Below are 19943 nucleotides of genomic sequence, written 5' to 3'. Positions count from 1 at the left end.
TGGGAGATCAGGGGGATGCAGAGGGTCTGCAGCACAAACCCCAACCTGCTGTCAGTTAGCAGCAGCCAGTCTCCAAGATAGAAAATATCACATCCTTTTGTGCTTTTTTGCAGATATCCTAAGCTTTCAACTCCCTATGATGCCCTCCAATTTTCCAAATTTCTAACAGCCTACAACTAAAGAAATAATTCAATAAATAACCCAACCTCCTGCTTTGTTACATGCCCATTCCAATTTCACCTGAATGCCCTACAGAGCACCCATTCATGCTGCTGCAGCATTTTTCTTTTCAAAGTTCTCCACACTCTTTATATAAACAATGACTAATGAAGCAGGCGATATTTACCCAGTTGCTTGGAAAACAGATACACCTTTTGTAACTGCAAAAGTAACAAGAAGTGACTCATTAGCAGAGTCAGGAACAGAAGCTGTGACTTCCAGCTCCTATTAACGTGTCATCTCCCCAGACACGAGTCCCAGAACACTTGCTCCCAAGGTGCCTGATCCACCTCTCTGGAACACTGAAGATTTAGCAACCTGCAGTGCTGTGCTCCATTCCCAATACCATGCATCTCACCAGGCATAGTTAGTTCTTAATTAGTTCAATATTCTCGTCTCTCACACCACCATTCATTCAATGTCAAATGCCTCAGCAAGGACTTCCTAATTAAATATGTAAAGGCTAAAATAAAACATATTTTTGTCACATCACTGCAGGCTCTTTCATTCACAATGGAAATAGCTTCATGTTTAGCTGTGTACAGAGCCACATATGCTATCTCAGCACACAGCAGCTAACAGTGACCACTTCAATGCTGTGAGCAATTCTCCAGCTGCCCCTTCATCTCTGGAAGGAGATGTTGATCTTCCTGCAGGAATTACTGAGCTCTCCTGAACAGGACCTTATCTACAGCGGCACATGCAGGGGGTCACACTCCAGCACAGCACCTGGCACAAGTGAGCCCCACTGTGCAGGAAAGGCAGGCACATGGCATTCCCAGCCCTGCACTTCCCAAGCCCCAGCACTGCAGGGATTTCTGCTACCCTGCCTCAAAGTGACAAACTAAGTGGCAACCTCCTCTACTCGACACTGTCTCAGTAAGAAACCAAATTATTTCCCTACATCATGCTGAAAAACTAAATTCCCTCTCCCCCTGAAACCACTCAACCTGGAACTGAAAGCTCAAAGCTAATCTCTGTCTCGTACCACAGATGCAACAGAAGCCAAGGAGCACGGTTTCCATGCAAACCAGCACTCAGGAGGTCCTGAATGCCACACTTGCAGCCACAAACCCGCACACTCCCTCCACTGCACGAAATACAGAATGTGCTGCTGAGACCTAGCAATTCACACTGATCTCTATCCATGCAGCAGAATGTTCTTGCCTTCTCCTGAAAACGAGGGGAAAGAGAATGACAAGTAACAAAAAAAGCACCATCAATAAAGAAAAAGGAAAGAAAAAGACTGCTGTCATCGCCACAGGGAAGCAGAGGCACAAACCACAACTCCGCATGTATGCCAGCCTTGCCAGCGCTTGGATCTGAAGGCAAAGAAGCCCAGTACAGCAGGATGTGAAGAGCAAAGCCAAAATTTCCCACTAAATATTGCTGCCAAACAAGACATTTCTTGTCAGTATTTGTAAAACAAATTGAGCCTGTGCTGTAAATATCCCTGCATCTGTGTGCTGTTTGTTTCGGCATGAAGACTTGCAAATAAGCCTCGCAGCATACTTGCTGCAGAATGGCTTGAGCCACTCTGGGAGGACTCAGCTGTCCAGAGCCCTCTGTGACCTGGGGCAGACAGCACTACTGCAGCCTCTGGTATTGCCACTGCAGCAAGGTGGGCAGTGGTTTGCTGTCACCTGTATTCAACTTTTTAAAAAGTAGTAAGCAAAGGAAAAAAACTTTCATTTAAAAAAAGAAGTTTTAAAGTTACCTCAACACTACTAGATTGATTTCAGAATGCTTGAAAAGCTTAACAAGCAAATCAACCACAAAACTGGGTTTAGGCTTGAAGTATTTCTTTAGGGTTTCTTTTTGCATCCACCAAGACCTCCTTTACAAGTCAGTCTTCCAGCTCACCTTGCCCCATGAAGCCAGTTCACAAACTCTGTTATGGTATCAGTTAGCAGGAGGGACAGAAGGGATAGAAGTCCATCTCTGAAAAATGCCCAGGTTCTTCCCAAACAAGACATGAAAGACAGCTCTGCTTTACCCTCAAAGAGAGAATTACACCTATTGCCAGGTTACAACACCCTGGTCACTGCCTGCCGCTTGGCAAGTGGTGATCTGATTGTAGCATTTCTGGCGTTGAAGAAAACTTTGGGAACCTACCAATCTGTTCCCAGGTCTCCCAACCCCTTACAGCACAACTTTCACCACACTGCTTCACTGTCTGAGATTAACTCACCTTTCAGTATTTCCCCATCATGGTGAGAGGAAAGGCACTGCAAGTACCAAGCTTCCTATGAAAAATATTAAAGCACTGCGTGGCAGAGACTTGAAAATACATTTCTTGCAAGTAGCTCCCATAACAAAGTTTGGTCTAGATGTCAACATTCGGAAAATGAGAGTATATTAGAGTTTGATTAATTTAAGTTTATTTTACAGCAAAACCAAGTAATACATTTCCCTGCCCATCACCATTACTTACAAACTCGAGTGCACCATTACTTACAAACTCAGGAGTGGAGACTGACCTGTTTGAACTAAGTGCCAAAACTTCCCTGGATTTCAAACTGAAGTCCTAAACAACGAATCTTTCCTTCTCCAACCCAGAACTGAAATAAATCCTGAAGGGAGTTATTGTTTAGTTGTATTACAGCAGCATTTTGAAGGACCAGCTGAACAGCCTCATCATCCAGCATTTGTACATACCACACACACACAGAGTAAGAAGTAAGTCCCCCAAGACAGAGGTAGCCTAAAACAAAAGACACAAAAAAGTAGCAACCAGTCCATAACCAGAACTGACTAGAAGCTGGCTCAGTATCCTATCTGTGAACCCTCATTGTCGACAACAAGAAATTATTTATCAGTGCTTTTGTTAGAAATGGAGACTGGTTTTCACGGATTTCAGAGGTATGCCAGATCTCCTTACAACCTTCACCTTGCCAGAGTCAACACAATTTATCCACTGCCTTTTCATCAGGTGGAAAGTGGTGCAGGCTTCACTGGCCGCTGAGGAACAGCCCTGCTTTCTGCCAGCAGATAACTTGGAACTCTGTCCCCACCAGTTGGGCAGAGATGAAAGTGTGTGTGCACTTGGACAAGCCCAGCAGAATGCAAACAGAAGGCAGAGGCAGAGGACTCCACAGGAGAGATACCTGCCTGGTGGCAGGGGGGGAGCAGGGCACATTGACAATAACAAACCCACGGTAACTTGCATTTACCAGTGACTTATTCTGGGTCACTTTTTGATGGATGAGGGTTAGTTACAAAAGCGTGATTTTAAGAGAGCCACATGATGTGCAGAGCTGACTTACATTTGTGCACAGTGTACAATCTGTTCATACCATGGCAATCCACCCAAACACACAGGTAGGCAGCAAGCTGCTCCTCTGCAGTGCAGGAAGGGGAACTTGCCACCTGCAGGCAAAGCCCTCAAAGCTGCAGAGGCACTATGACACAAGCTAAAACCACAAGCAAACTGTTATTGAGTTGACCCACAGTGGAGATTTTCACGCCTGCACAGCAGAAAGCACACACCTGTTCATTCTTCCCCACACACCCAGCCATTTAAAAAAACAGAAAAAGTTTCTCTGCCCTCACATTAAAAATTGCGAGGAACTTATGCCAGCACAGAGGAAGGTCTTTAAAAAAAGCACATTTCATTGAGAAACAAAAATGGGTGAATGCTTCAAAACCAAGCAAAGAGACTTACTGCTCACACAACATTTTCTGTCAGAGCAGAATTGAATTGCCCTCGAGCTGAGGCACATGTGAGATTCTTCCTCCCCTGGCTTGAGGGAAAAAAGCTTGCACCCTGTGTGTCCCCTATAAAAGGCAATGTTAGCTGGAGTCTCGGCTTCAGGCTGAAAAACATGCTGTCAGAGAAGTAACAACAGTCATAAGGAAAAAAATTATTGCCCTCCACTTATTCAAAGGAAGATGGTAAGACATAAGCTCCCTACAAAAGAAACTGCACAGAATTATGTGGGTCCAGTTAAAGGCAAAAAGTTTCAGTGGCATCAAAACAGCTAAGATAGCAATAAAATCCAAAAGGGGAAAGAGAAAATGAGAAGGAAAAGAGCATGACACATACCCACAGTCTATCCAGCTTATAGTAGCTCGTCCTTTCACCTCCTGGGCCACACTGGACAGTAATCTGAGTGAGCTTTCAGCAGCAGCGGCTGGAAGACAAAATTAAATTACAAAACTAAATGAACAGCATTACTACTCCACACAAAACAACACAATGCTGCATTTCTATGTTCTGAAGCACTCAAAGAACATTTTGTCTCATTTGAAGGAACCAGTAAGATCTGTAAACTAGAAGGAAAGCTGGCTGCAGCTGAAGCTGGGTGGTTCCTTCCCCCTTAAACAACACACTGAAATTGGTTTTTCCAGACACGCTCCCTGAGCTACATTTATGGAGCTATACTGTGTCCCTCTCCTACAGCTTCCATCCCAACACTGCCTTTTTCCCTGTGGCTGGGCATGAACCAGTTTGTACCACAGTCTGCTAATTAGAGCAATTTCATTTAGGACTTTCATCAGCTGTAAGGGCAAGTCATTCAGCATCTCTGCCTCCCTAATTCTACCCCAGCCATACACAGAAAATAACAGATTTTATTCTCATAATAACCCTGGGAGATACCCAAACCAACAGTCATGAGCAGTACCCAGAAAAGGTCCTTCCAAGTACTGGCTGTATCATAAATACCCATCAGAGATTTTTATAATGCCATGCCACATGCGTACACTTTGCAAAACATTACCATTCCAAAGGAGTCTCATAAATGGTATTAAAAATAAACAGAAGAGAGAAAAATATAGCAGTACAAGTAAGTATTCACTCCCCCAAAAAATCTATCAGAAGCCGTTTCCTTCCTCAATAAACAGAAAATAGAAACCCAGAGCCTCTTCCAGATCTCCACAATTACTTCAAGTATCTGAATGTAAGAATGGCAATATTGGGACAGACAGAATGCTTCTGTTGACCAATATCTTGTCTCCAGCATTTGAGGAAGTGAGGGCCTGTAGATGTCAGAGCAGACAAGTAGAGCCAGCATGTAAGGATAACTCACCAAATAATCTCTAAACCTTCACAGTTTTTACCTCGACGATCTCCTGAGCCAGAAACAGCCCCTTTGTATTTGACACCAACCCACATGTATCAGCTCTCAAGAAACTCTCACACCCCTGATACTCAGAACATGCAATTGTCACCTGTCACCAACACAGGGACTTAGGTGGGGGAATTCTTTGCATGTACTCAGAGTGGAACAGTTTGACAAACACACTTTTGAAAATAAGCATTCAGGGACCCACTGTCCCAGAAGACTTAGTAGCTGAGCACCCCTGGTAGGACACCCAGCTGGTAGGGGGAACTAAACATCTCCTACAAATTATGACACCTCCCAAAAACAATGCATTTTTTGATTGCAATACAAAGTGACATCTAATTCTGCTCAGCTGGGAAGCAAAGCCTTTGTTCCAGCAGTATGACCAGATGCCAGCCAACATTTCATCACAGCTGGGGGATGTTCATCTGGGATTGAAATTGCACCTCCAAATTCCCATCACTTTTTTCCCCTCCCCTCTTCCTGGGTGACTGTTGAGCAAAAGATTTCTAATTGTGCAAGGATCACTGTTCCAGGAAGAAACATTAATTTCACAGTCAGCTCTGCATGCAATGCTTTAGACTGCTAAAACCAACCAATTGAATAACAAAAACAGAAAAAAAGAAATCTCCATAACATGGCTTTTGAACAATGCCCATAGGGCAACATTTATTAGATGACTGTCACAGCTGAAGTGTTCTGGTTGTGCTGCTAAAAATGAAAGCAACCACCACTTAAAATATTAAGCGTAAAAAGAAAATTTTCCTTTTAAGAAGCTGAATAATACAGATGTCTTTTTATCTAAAGTGTTCCTTTCAAAAATCAAAAAGCATTAGAAACTCTTTTATGATTTTCACTTTGAACCTGTTACTACAAAACCATTTTGCTAAGTTTAAGTGTTCAAAGTTCCCCACTATAGCAAAACACAAGTGTTTTAACAAAAAAAATAAGCCAGGTATATAATTTTAACTGTTTCAGAATAAGCATATCTTTAGGAAATAAAGTGATTACTCCAGCACCTGCACATCTTTGTCTGCAAAATTCTCTGATATTGGGGGCCAGGGGGAGGAGTCACCCTACACTGCTCCAATTTGGTACACTATGAACCCAGAGCAACTCTACCATCACTGTGTTTGATTGACACAAGACCTTTGCAACAGAAAAGGTCAGAAAAGGAGGACCCCACACCCAAACAAGGCATTATCTTGTCCTGCCTTCCTACAGGAAAAAGAAGGAAGCAACAACAAAAACAATACAGCACTAAGGAAAATCATCTAAATGGCACATTTTACTTCCTGTGTCCAATGACTTCCACATGCACAAAAGCATTCTGCACTTGTGTATGGAGTTTAAAAATAGTGTCTTGATTTTATATGCTGTTACACAGAACACCCTCCACAAAAAACAAGGCAAGAAAGGAGAAAAGGTACAACAGGAGTAGAACAGAGCAAAGGAAGAGCAAAGAGGTAAGTAAACAGCCAGAAAGGTCAGCCGGAATGACAGAGGGAGCAACAAAAAGATTCAACGGGACAGGTGGCATAATGTGAAATGAGTCATTTTCCATATTACACAACTGTTCTTCTTTTATTTTTATATTTTGTTAATTAAAGCTGAAAGACAACCATGGGACACTCAAAACTGTCAGAAGCAAAGATGGATTGATTTCAGTACTGTAACTATTTATTACACCTTTCAGTGTCACCAGGAAATCGAAACTCACAAACTACTGTGATAAACACACCAGAAAGCTCTTATTACAGGGAGTCAGCTCTGGAGACAAAGCCAGAATAAAGTACATTTCTGCCAATGAGACAGAGCAATTAGAAGACTGAATTAAGATGACTGCAATCTTGAAACATCAGGAGACTCTGACTTAAAAAAAAAGACACCAGTCCAGAAGAAGCCCCTGCAGTCACATAGAAGCCCCTTGGTACACACTTTGCTGGGCACAAAGAGCTGTGACATCAGAGAAAAAAAAAAATAAAAAAGACTTACCAGATTTGGAATAGAGCACTAGTACGTTATTCCGTGTCCTGAGAAGCTTCTTAAAATCCTTGTGATCACTTATTTTTTCTATGAGTGGAGACACCTTCAATGAGTACACGAACGCTGGCAAGAATGCCTAGGAAAACAGAGAGACAAAAACATCAGTCACAAGTCAGACAACCTGCTTTTGCAAATTGCAGTGATGTTTTTTTATAATCCTGAGACATGCTGCCTTAAATAGGCTATCACTTTGATTTGATCAGCAAAACCAAAAGAAAAAATCCCAGGCAGGTGATTTAGTGAAACTAAATACATTCCTAACAAGTACACTTAAATGGAAAGATGAACACATCATCAAGAAACACAGTTTTACTTAAGATGCAAACTTCAGAAGTTTGCTCTCAAGTCAGATAGTCAGATAACAATTCTTATATAAATTTAATAAACTTTACCAAGAGAAGCAGCAAAATGCCACTTCCAGAGCACTCTTGTCCCTACATCTCTGGATATGCTGTAAACTAAATCCAGTACCTTGATACCCTACAGAAGACAGTGAGAGCCATGAAATTAAAATAACCCACACTGACAGGGAGCAGATGTAGGAAATGAGAACAGAAAATGCAAGTAATCCAGCATCCGCATTACAGCACTAAGCACAGCCCTCTCCCACCCACCCTTCCAGAGTGGAGCAGGGCTCATGTTTCCCAGTGCCCACACCGTGTCAAACACACACTGCAGTGTCTTGTTCAGCTTCCACTGGCCACATGGAAAACACAGCATTTAATCTCTCTGCATCTCAGTTCTGGATCTATGCAAACAAGTTATTTTCCACTGCATGTTTTAGTCTATTTAAATCACAACAGTTCCAGAGCAGAGTTTGTCTGTCATAAAGCAAAACTCCTATCAAATTATGACCATAACCTCAGCTGGGGCCTTTACTGCTTATTCTTACTGCAGTATCTTCAACAATAATAATATAATAATAATCTTATCCATCAGGCTATGCTGCTTCCCTTCTGCACTGTACTGAATTCATGCTAATGGAATGATTAAGGGAAGCTTAGCTGGAGAAATTATCTAGTTCCATTCACCTTACAGTAAAACCTTAACACTTAATTGCTTGGCTGAAAGCTTTAGCTCATTTGCCTAACACATACAAGAGGTTCAACATTTCCTTAATTACAGAACTGATTTTGATCGTGCCTTACTCCAACCAGGCTGGAAAATGTGTTGACTGTGAATGTGAAGAAGTGAAAAAGGCTGTTCATGCATCCCATGTGCTACATCATGCAGCATTTAAAGGAGGGACTAAGCCAATGAAGTCAGAACACACAGCCCCAGGCATGCACATCATTCAAATTCAGCTATTTCCAAGCACAGTCACTGAGGCTCAGAAACAAAACCCGCAGGTATGAAGCAGACTGTATAAATGCCAGAAGTCTTCACATGTAGAAAAGAGAGGGGCATGAAAGGAACCCTGGGACACATGAGGTAAAGGATAGAAGCTGAGCTGAGATGGAGATCATCCTCAACAACCAGAATGTTTGAGAACCTAGAAGTTACTAGAAAATACAACTATAACATAAAATCTAAGAGTGAATAAGACCCACTCCATAGGCAGGAATCCCACCACTGGGCCTCGCTGACCAGATGGTCAGACTGTGAGAAGGAACTGAGCACATCTGCAAGTCAGCCTCTACCTTCAGCATAAGTGTCCTTGATGCTTTAATTCGACCAAAAGACTCACATTCTTCTAAACCCACATGTCCAGATCTCAACCTTCCCACTCCAGGCTGATGTATGTGAATCACTTGTATATTTTCTGAGATGAATACATGATGCTGCCAGTCAAAGCAGGCAAATATAGTTGGGCTAAATGAGGTGACACAGACATGAAAAGCATTGCCCAAAACCATCACAATCAGGGGCTGCACAGGAGAAATTAATCCAACATTATGGGCAGATCTCTTTAATTCTAAGTATTGTTTTTAAAAACTCTTCCCTTCACCTCAATTTTTGTAACTATTCAAGTGTGTTATAGTTTTATTTATGCCTTGAGTTACAGAATACAAAAAATAAGTTTAACTGAAACTAAGGCTGAATACAGGGAAAAAAAGTGACACTACAGGTTGCTTGCTTGGTTTACAAAACTGGACTCCATTAGGATAGTTTAGTCAATGAACTCTATCAAAAAGAAGCAATTGGACTACAAAACCCTACAAAAGCCACTTTCACCCCAGGACAACATGATACCAAATGATACTGTAAACTTTGTTTAAAGTGTTTACCAATAGCTCAGGATAGAGCTGTTAGAATGAGATGATCTTTGAGCTCTCTTCCAATCTGCACCATTTTATGGTTTTAAGTATAGGCATTCCATGTCTTTTTCAGCTTGAAAGGCTGTTTTGCCAACTTCAGGAGTTTTCTCTCTTTTAATTTTTGTCTTTCCTTATAATGGCAGAGCTGTAAGCCTCTTGGAAATTGGATTCTGAAAACAATGACAGCTTTAACTACTGCCTTGTCGGTGTTGCCACTAACAGAAAATTCTCTGCGCTGGTGGAACAGCAGGCGCTGGGAGGGAGATGCGTGTCACATTGCATATCTCCACTGCTTCTTTGCCCAGTTCTCTCCAGGTATCAAATCAATATATGCTACTCATGTTCCTGCAGTTTTACTACTGTAGAGCTCTCTGTTCCTATGTTTTAGCCCAAAACCCACTGGGAAAGGCATTGTGCATACAAGCACACCAGTCAGCCCAGCTGAATAAATCATCATCTCCCTTTAATTAAGATTAATGTTGTACCTTTCCTGGTTACAAAACCCAAAAGGTCCAAGGCAAAGGCATGGAGTTGGACAGAAATGCCCTGCCTGCACATCTAAGGCAGCTGCAGGAACACTGGAGGTTATTGGCTGAGCAGAAATATTCACCAGCCACAATTCATGTTTGCGCTTTATGATATTTGCAAACCGATAAGAATTAAGTAGTTCCGCTCTCCATCTTTCTCCTGCTGAAATTAATCACGACCCTACCTAGGAATAAATGAGAGGCTGGTTTATGGTTAAACCTCCAGAACAACCTCTGCCTTCCCTTACCAGCTCTGTTGAAGGCACGGGATACCAAGGGGTCAGTTCTGCCAGACGCCAGTCCCAAACACAGGGCTGCTTTGCCCTGCTCTAGAGTCACAGCAGTGATGATCGTACCACTAGATCTGGCAACAACATAAAATTAAGAGGATGGGAATAAAGAATTCTATGGAAGCAGTTACACTCTTCCACAGAAAACCAAAATCACGTTCCTGCACAGCCCATAGGTTAAGCAGCAGCAAAGATGAAGCTAATGTGCATGTACTGTGCTATAGGAATTTATTTCTAGGACATGACTCAGGTAGATTTACTCCAGACATTCTGCAGGAGAGCTCATCAGGCAGGCACTGCCCAATCAAGCACACTGCTTCTTGTTTAAATCCAGGGCACAAGAGGAGATGAGCGCATATTAAAAAAAGAAGAGGTCAAGAAAGGTGACAGTCCCTCCTGGGCAGGAAGCCTCTTTTCATATGCGTCAGGAAGTGCTACATTCACACATATGGAAATCTATAAATAAGAAACAAGCTAAACTCTCTTGTCACTTAAACATCCTAAAGTTTTAAAATCTATTCACGACCACCACTGCAGAAAAGTTAAGAAATGCTCAAAGTATTTTTCCCAAGAAGCTACCCACCTGCTAAGGTAAAAGGTAATAGGACACACATGAAATACCTCTGGCACCCTTGCCAGTTATGGTAATAAGAAACTGCCACAAAACTGAGGGAAGGCCTATTTTATTTCATGCTGTGTTTGCACAGTTGCCTATCGTAACAGGTCCTCATCCAAGGCTGGCTCAGTGACATGACTGTCACCTGGGGTTCTCAGATGCAGGAAACTTTGGTAGAGTCCTACAAAAAAAGACAGACTACACATGGCAGACTATGAAATGCAAATCTCATAGCAATTTTCCCCAGCTCAAGATCACAATCTGAATTTATTTTCACAGAATTTTTATGGCGTAGGTCACACATCAGTCATGTGACTGTAGTGTCTGAGATGCATGAAAGACTCTCAAGTAAAATGTAAGTGAACCCAAATCCTCAAGACAGTCAATTCAAAACTGCTGAGACACAGCTATTCAAGTACAAGGTACAAAAGCCTCATGTGTTCTCGCTGTGTTCTTCAAAGTATGTATTTAAATATATGATCTTGCAAGCTTGGTGGCAGAAGTCTGACCCGTCAAAAAGGTTTAATTTTCTTTTTTTCCCCCACTCTCTAGCAATTCCTTGCAGAGCTGCCAAACATATGCACTGTGTTAAAGAGCAGTAAACACTCCACAACCCCACTCCCTTAGAATTGGTACCCAAGGAAGATCTGAGCTTTCAGAAACCCAGAGGCAAAGAGTTACAGGCAAATAACTATTTGCTAATTATACTTCCAGGAATGACACTATTGAAAAATGTGGTCATCCCTCAGGCCATGTTTTCTCAAAATTATCAAGGATATGAGAAAGCAGAGTTTATTTCTCAAGTTTTTACTCTTCTCTGAATCTCATTTTAAAATGAAAAAAAGGGAATATCTTTCAAACAGCCACCAAAATGTATTCTCATATTTTACATTTATTATTCAAATTAAATGTGATAAATGCTTAACTACTGCTCCCACAGAACCCAATTCAATTTATGAGTTGCTCCCCACAAAAGCTTCGTGACAGCATGGTCTTTTGCTACAGATAAGCAGCATATCTGGAGAATTACTTATGCATTTATTTTACATCAAGGGCAGTGAAAACACACAGTTTTAAAAACAAGAAAATAGATCTTCCTTATTTAATTTTGATTTCTATCAGAAAAGCAGTATTGTACACTGGACAGAAAAACTATTCCCTATTTCTCCCATTTCCAGTTCAAGAGCCCGAAATATATACTTCCCTGGACACAAATAATGCATAAAAAGTATAAATGGATATGCAGCTGAAAGAGCGCTTAGGTGCCTGAATCCATATGTCAACATGCGTTTTTTATGCACGCACTAACACATGTATAATTAGGCAGCCAATTTGCACACCATTCATCAAGAATAGCTGGGGCTGTGACAACAGACTCTAGCACAACTGCTGCTTGGCAGAGATACAGCCTTACACTCGACCACAATTTCTAAACTCCACTTTTTCAGGAAGACATTGACTCAGATTTCTGCCTTAGCTTAGCCACCCACTGGTGTCATTCTCATTTTGGGACAACAGCACTCAACCCACTGTAAATATGATCAATCAGCAACCCTGTGCATATGAAACAGATTGTGTCTGACAAGGCATTTTATAGGAGTCTAGCTGAAGAGGAAACCTGCCTCAAAATTCCAAGCAGTAATGGAGATGACTGAATTTAATTTCATTATTAACTTCTTTAGGAGGGGAGTAGCTCACATTCTGAACAAGGGTCTCATCTCACACATTAAAATGGGGAGGAAGCAGACAAGAAGTTCCAGCAAGACAGAATCTCACCTTTTCTTTCCCACTCAGCTCCCAACACGAGCCCTGTGGTGCACTGTGCACTTAACTTCAGAAGGCTGACTGGAAGGGACACCTCAGTCCTGGGGTGACACAGGTTTGTAAATCTGCAGATCAGCTGGTGACACAGCCAGGTCCCGTGGTGCAGACACCGTGCAGTACTAACAGATCTAAGTCATCTCCATGCAAGCACAAGAGAGAAACTGAGCCATTGCTTCCTTCCCCCCAAAAAGTACAAGATGCTCAAATCCAAAGCTCCCTTGTTTACAAGAATCACAGTTTGACTGCAGATGTTTTATCTTCCTTGTTCACCACACAAACCACTCTTGACCTTGTGCAATAATTGCTTGCTTTTCACTCAGGAGTCCTCCCTCTGCTGCTATTTACATTCAGGGTTGTGCTGCTTTGATCGCTGAGCCATTTGTAACAAATGCCTTCCAAGATGGATAGTGATAAGTAGGACAGTCCCCTTTTTTCGTTCATGATTAATATCTAAAATAGCCGTAGAAACATTTTAATCAAATCAGATGGGAGGAGACAGGTTAGCTGTGTTACCCAAAGGTACATCAAGGAAGCCTGGTAAAAAATTACTTTGTGGAGTGGGGAAGAGAAAGGGTAGTAGCTCTTGGGTCTCAGGGGTCACAGCTGAAGTGGTCCCTGCAGCAGTCTCTGCAATGCCACTGGAATCACAAAACCATCTTCTGCCAATTGCCCCTGCAGGGGTTCACAAAATACAACCCGCTGAGGACTCTCAGCACTTCACTGATGGGCTGCTCAGCGATGTCTGTGACCAATGCAAAAAGCCACCTATGGTCTGAGTGGGCAGCAGCGACTGCCACACCGACAGCAGCAAGGGATGGCCTGATCAGGAATCAACAATTTCTGCACCGCAGGACCAACAGCATTTGAAAACCTTGGGTATGCCCGACAGATTTATATTTGCAGTCATGCCCACTGGACACTTCCTGGGTTTTGTTCATTCCCACAAGCTCTGTGGAAGAGCACATTCTTACTGCATACATAATCCAGATCAGTTAACTCTCACCTCAAGCCATTCCAGAAATGAAAAAACTGAAGCACTACTGAAATTTTGTTGAGGAGGGTCATATCTGCAAAGAGGCAAGTGTCATATTTTTCTTTTGTTTGCGAAGGAAGGCAAATTAAAGCCCTGACACAGAGTGTCTTAGCACTCTTTAACTTAGTCTGAAGAATGCTACAAATAAGACATTCCACTTAACTGCGGTGCTTGCTATGTTCACTTTCCAAATATAGAAGGTAGCAAAAAATACCATGGAGACGTCAAGATTTGACTAGACTCTACTGTTCATATTGTTCTTAAACAGTGGAGTTTAAGCTACAGGCATAATTGTCTATACTAAAGGATGCTCTTAAGGGCTCCAAGTAGCTAATTGATTGTGTGGTTCATCACTGGGTTTCCAATGCTCTGCGAAGGAAAACCTGTGCAACTATTTACTAATTAACAACTGACTGTAATAGGGTCAATTACTAATGTTGACAAAGAACTTTCACCTTATTATGAATGTGAAGCTCTCTCTCTTCAAGCCAGGCACAGCACCATACATATATTAAACAAGCTGTCGATGAAATAATATTTCAGATATCACTTGTGAATGAGCACATTTGACTACAGAAGTTAAGGGCATAAGCAGAGCATATGCCACATAATACCCCACTAAAAATTGGGAAGTTTAAAGAAATACCACCTACTCAAGAAGCACGTAGGAGGTACTATAAAAAGAAGACAAAAACACTATTAATGGGATTTATAAGGAAGAGAGGGCAAAAAAAAGACACCTGAAAATCTCTAGCACTTTATATGGCACTTGTTATCTTCAAAGCATTGCACAAATGTTAACTAATTAATCCTCACATTTTTCTGCCAGGTGATAGGAGACAAAGTTTAATTTTAATAGCTTGAGCAAGATTCACACAGAAAGGAAGTGATTTGCAAGAGGCAAAATGAAGGCAGCACCAGAACAAACCAGCACACAGCTGATCCTAGAGCAGCAAAACCACACAGTCATGGCATGCCATATCCAGGAAAAGTGAGGAGGGAAGAGAAAGAGTTTATTTGCAGTCATCCAGCAAACGGGCTATATGACTCTAAACCCAAAGACAACAGACAGGATATCATCAGGACAGTCACAAATTAAACCACCTCTGTTATCTGTGTTCTACAAGCATGCAATGCTAGTTAGCGCAATGCAATTTGCAACCAGAATCAGAGTTCTTCCATTCACAGACCTCCAGCCACAGCTCTGAAGAAATACCTCACTACCTCCATTTCACTGAAACAGAGGAATTCAAGGAACTCCATCACCAAAAGGCAAAAGAAATCGTCATCAACAGAACAAGCACCAATTACTCAGGACACCATGAACTCAGACCTGGACAGAAACACCAGTTCTGATGATCACACCACACTTGCATCAACATCCCAGGGCCTCTGAGGTAAACAGGTGCTGCAGCATCAAAACCAGTGGATTGAAAACATCCCCCCATAAGGCATGGAGTGGAGTAACAAAGCCAAGGTTTGATTTGGGAAGGGCATCTGAGGACACACAGCACAACCCACATCCAGAGTGTGGGAGTTTTGCAAATCCGTATTTTGACGAGGGAATGGGCAAAGCATGAATACAGCAGGGGGACAGCAAATAAGGAATTTGTCTCTGCAATACCCTCCCTCTGACTGCCAGGAAACACTGCCCAGTAGTACAAGCAATAACTGGATGGGAAGAGGCACTCCTGAATTCAAGCCCAAACACTACACTAGGAAACAGCACCTGAGCACGGCAGTGGTGAAGCAGCGCTCACACCCTGCCTGCAAGCTCACCAGGGGCAAGCCTCTGCTGCCATGCTGCAGGGCTACCTGCAACAGAGAAAATCATGCCCAAGCCCTCCCTGCAGGCCTGGATTCACAAGTCACTGTCTGTGCTCACCAGTGCATTCCTGTGGCCCTACTGGCAAGGATTAAGGAAGTACTTGAGGAGCTGGAAGCCTGAAATGTTCCTTTCAGGCCCTTCTTTGAAGGCACTGGGTTTGAGCAGCACCAGGCCACAGAATCTGCTTCCCAACAGTGCTCAGTCAGTTGGACTCTTGACTCAGTTTCTCTGTCATTAAGCCAACACTCAGAAGACAAACTGATCTTTGCCACACTGGCATGAGATAATATCCACTGGTGTTTGCAAAGCAAACAGACCCAGATGCACAATCCTGCTGGAAGCAGTGGCTGCCTTCTGCTAGCGAAAGCACAGCACCGGATGCATCAGAGGAAATGCTAATCCACCTTGGTGTGAAACTCCTTCCCAGTGCCTTGAACAATAAATTCAGCCCTTTGAGCATGAAATACAGTCAACCACTTGATAAACCAAAGAGGGAACCCACAACTTCCTCATGGCTAACTCATTCAAGAAATAAAACTTCACAGAGGCAGAGATCACTCCACCATCTTCCCCGCATGTGTGTCACACACCCACAGTGCCCACAGTGATGCAGAGCTTACATTAGTAGATTCTGAAATGTTTTCCTCATCCAGCTTTGTAGGTTCCCTTTTACACACGTAGTAAGATAAGGATTTCAATTCACAAAAGCCACCTCCAATTTTGGGTCAGAAAAATGAGCCCTATTTTTCAGAAGTGATATGCATGCATAACTCTAGCTGCTGTTCTAGGTGCAGTGCAAGTAGTCAGCACTTCCAGAAAAACTAACAAACAAACAAAATAAAACAAAAAAAAATTTGTGTACAGGAAAAAAGACTGGCTGGAAGGAAAAATTGTTTTTCATTGACCTACCAAGCAGCTGGTATTACCTTTAGTTTGACTTTACACACTGAGAACCACCTGATTTAACACCCTCACATACAGTCAAAAAAAATTAAAAGCAGGTTTTGCTATGTCACAGCTGTAGGCTACTTTTTCAATCCTGGAGTACAGAGAATTACATATTTCAAGATGAAAAATCACACCTTCAAGTGCAAGATAATGCAAATTGGAAGAAATAATTTAAACTACTTGTACACAGCAAAGGGGAAAGAATTAGCTGAATCAACAGCTCAATGAAGACATCTGCTCAGCATGAAGCATCACAGAGCAAATAAACTGCTGTGGCAAATTAAGAAAGGTAAGAAAGAATAATGTGGATAAATTAAAATGGCTTTGTATAATTTCACAGACAAGAGCAGGCCCCCTCTGCTCATCTCAAAGATACCAGCTCTGCAACACAAGAGGTCAAAGAGGGCAACCAGAACAGCTAGGAACAACAGATTTATATGAAGAAAGATGGGGAAGACATCTTGCAATCTACAAAGAAAAACCATGGGAAAACATTTAGATTAACATAGAATGAATTTTACAGAAAGATAAGGTCTGACAGTCACAGTGGATATAGTAGGAAATGCCAGAAATAACTCCATGTGCTTAGCTATTTGGAAGGGGGGGAAAAGTCAGTCCACTCGTAACTCCACTTGATCCACAGTATATGCTCAATCTGAGGAATGCACTGCCACAAATATCACTGAGAAAACTACTGCATATATTAAAGATGAGCCACAGAGGAAAAAAAATCCACACAAAGACCTCTCCAGCATTGAGGGAACAGTTCAGCCTGACTTCAGTTTCACTTGAAATCAATAAAGCGCAGATAGCAGAGGTCTGTGGTTCTAGACCAAGCTTAAAACAAAGCAAAATTTCTTCAGAATGCACAGCATTTCTTCTCCCTCCTGGATGAGCTGAGAGCTCATCAGACAGGGGCGAATCCTTCTGTCCCGCAAAGGCAATTCTAATATTAGTACAGAACAAGCACAGGGCAATTAGCAATTCCACACTTGATTTGTATGAGCACTCCACGGTTATGCATTTCCAAATACATTTCAGATCACTCATGCATTAAAAAATTAACGTAATTTTTCATTAATGATTAGCTTCATTTGTCAGGGCAGAAGGATGAACTGTAGTTCACGACAATAAAGTGAATAAAGTAGTGTTCTAAAGCGTGTCTTTGTCAATCTTTTGAGCTATTATGCTAAAATCTGTAGATTATTAAAAAAAAAAAGAAAAAAGACAAATCAGACTTTAAAATATTTCTGGAAGACTAGGAGCCTCCCTGAGGTAAGCAGTGCTCTACTCAGTGCAATGTCAATGCAGCACACCCCGGCAGTCCGGAGCGCGCCGGGATGGACAGCGCTGCACGGGAGGGGGCGGGCCGGGGGTGCCGGGGATGCCTGAGGGTGCCGGGCTGGGGGTGCTGGGAGTGGGGGTGTCCGGGCTGGGGGTGCCGGGCCGGGGGAGCCGCACACAGGTGCACAAAGCCGAGCGCGGCAGCTCCGCTGCGGCACAGCCGCCGCCGGGGGAAGCCCTCTGGAAGCCCAGTGCCACCGCACCGCTCTTCACGCGAAACTTGGGAGCGAAGCGCCGCCGGTCGGAGCCCCCGGGGCCGGGGCAGCCGGGGGCCCCAGCCCGCAGCCGCTCGGGGAGCGCTTTCTCCGGGCGGTGCTTCGGGAGATCGAGAAAGGGGAAGGGGAAGCAGGAGAGCAGCACACGGGCTGAGCGCTGGGGAGACACCCGGGAGCAGCGCTGCCGGAGCCCGGCCACGCCGGGCTGTGCCGAGCCGAGCCCGCCCGCGGCGGCGGCGGGTGCGGGCGGCGGGGGAGCCGCAGCTCCCGGCCCCGGGGGCCCGTCCCGCTCCCAACTTTCGCCCAACTCCGCCGGCCGCGCCTCGCCCCCGCCCCGGCCCGGGGACAGGGGACACCCCGCGCCGCCCCCGCCGCCCCCCGCCGCCACTCACCGCCAGGCCGAGCAGCAGCAGCAGCGGGAGCGGCGGGAGCCGCCCGCGGCGCCGCGCAGCCCCCGCGCCCTGCCCCGGCACTGCCATCCCGCCGCCAGCCGGACCCGCTCCGGACCCGCCGCCGCTGCGGCTGCTGCCACGTCTGGCGGCGCAGGCGCGCTCGCCGCCACCGCCCGCCCGCGCCGCGGCATGCCGGGGGCTGTAGTCCGGCCCGCGGGGGTGCGCGTCCCCGGGAACGGGAGCTCCCGCTGCCATCCCGCAGCCATCCCGCGCGGGGAAACCAACGCGCAACCCCCGCAGAAATGCTGATGGCAGTCACACAGCATTCCCCGTCCCGTTTGCTTCAGCACAGGTTAAAAAGTTCCGGCTCTTCTCTCACGTCCTACTGGCCTCCCGTCTGGGGTTATTTGTGCCTCCACCTCTGTCCCGGCGTGTGCATTACTCCAAAGAGGCTTCTGGCACACAGCCTCTTTCGTGATGCTTGTTTGTCAGGGGTTTTAAAAGCTTTAGCTGATCTTATTCCAGCTGATCTGGAATAAGAGATGTATAAGGGAGCAAAACATAACGAAAGGAGAGAGTTAACTGGTAGAGAGGATTAAAAACTAGGACCTGTTGTCCTTGTAAGTTGTTCCCACTCATTAAATCCCAAAGGTGAACCGCGTCGTCGGCAATGATGCCAAAGTGCAAGACAATAAATAGATGCACTGAGTCTGACCAGGATCAATTTGTGCAGCCTCCATTATAATCACGGTATTGGAATGGTTGCTGCACCCAGACGAACAAATCGCTCTGGCACATCCAGTGAGCTAGCTCTGCCTCGCAAGGACATCCCAGATGTCCTGCCAGTAATCTTGAGGTCAGGGCAGGTCAGCCGCGTTATAATTGGCTTCCCACAAACAGAAGGGATCTTCACCTACCGCCCAGTGGCTCTGTGAAATTCTTCCTTGGCTCAGAAACATCAAAGGAAAATCAAAGGCATCTTCGAGCCCGATCCTTACAGCTGACTGTCACCCGAGCATCAGACTAAGAGGATGGCTGCAAGGGAGCAATTTGTAGATCCACACAGCTCACTGATCACTTCAAGTGGTGATCATGAAAACTGAATGACGTTGACATTAACAAGTCCCCTGGTGGAGATATAATTTTGCAAAGCTGAAACACACATAGAGAAAGTTATTACTATTAACATTTACACTTTTGTGGCATCTTTTGCAGCAGAATCAGAGCACACTTTCTCAGTCACAGCTGGATAACCTTTAGCAAATCATTTCACAGTGCTATGCCTCACTTGCCATCTGCAAAAGGCCTTGGTTAGCTTGCCTTAAAACAAGGTTAGC

At 44.1% G+C, this 19943-nt stretch overlaps 1 protein-coding gene across 2 annotated transcripts in view; it reads right to left on the bottom strand.

The window, feature by feature from the left end:
• The window catches only part of PDIA5 (protein disulfide isomerase family A member 5), a 97183-nt gene extending 77558 nt beyond the window's left edge, over positions 1-19625 (bottom strand). The window contains exons 1-3 of one of the 2 annotated variants that reach the window (XM_033065047.2): positions 19524-19625; positions 7281-7407; positions 4265-4352 (exon numbers count right to left, since the gene is read on the bottom strand). In XM_033065047.2, coding sequence (XP_032920938.1) covers positions 4265-4352; positions 7281-7407; positions 19524-19565 — 257 coding nt within the window. In that variant the 5' untranslated portion in view covers positions 19566-19625. Of the gene's footprint in view, positions 1-4264; positions 4353-7280; positions 7408-18606; positions 18695-19523 lie in introns of those variants that run through there. The other variant, XM_033065046.1, reaches the window with a different exon arrangement.
• Between the last annotated feature and the right edge of the window lie 318 nt (positions 19626-19943).

The sequence above is a fragment of the Catharus ustulatus genome, chromosome 7 (assembly GCF_009819885.2).
Source record: "Catharus ustulatus isolate bCatUst1 chromosome 7, bCatUst1.pri.v2, whole genome shotgun sequence".
NCBI classification, from domain to species: Eukaryota; Metazoa; Chordata; class Aves; order Passeriformes; family Turdidae; genus Catharus; species Catharus ustulatus.
Note: the sequence above shows the minus strand (reverse complement) of the source record. Positions and strands in the feature narration are given on the sequence as shown.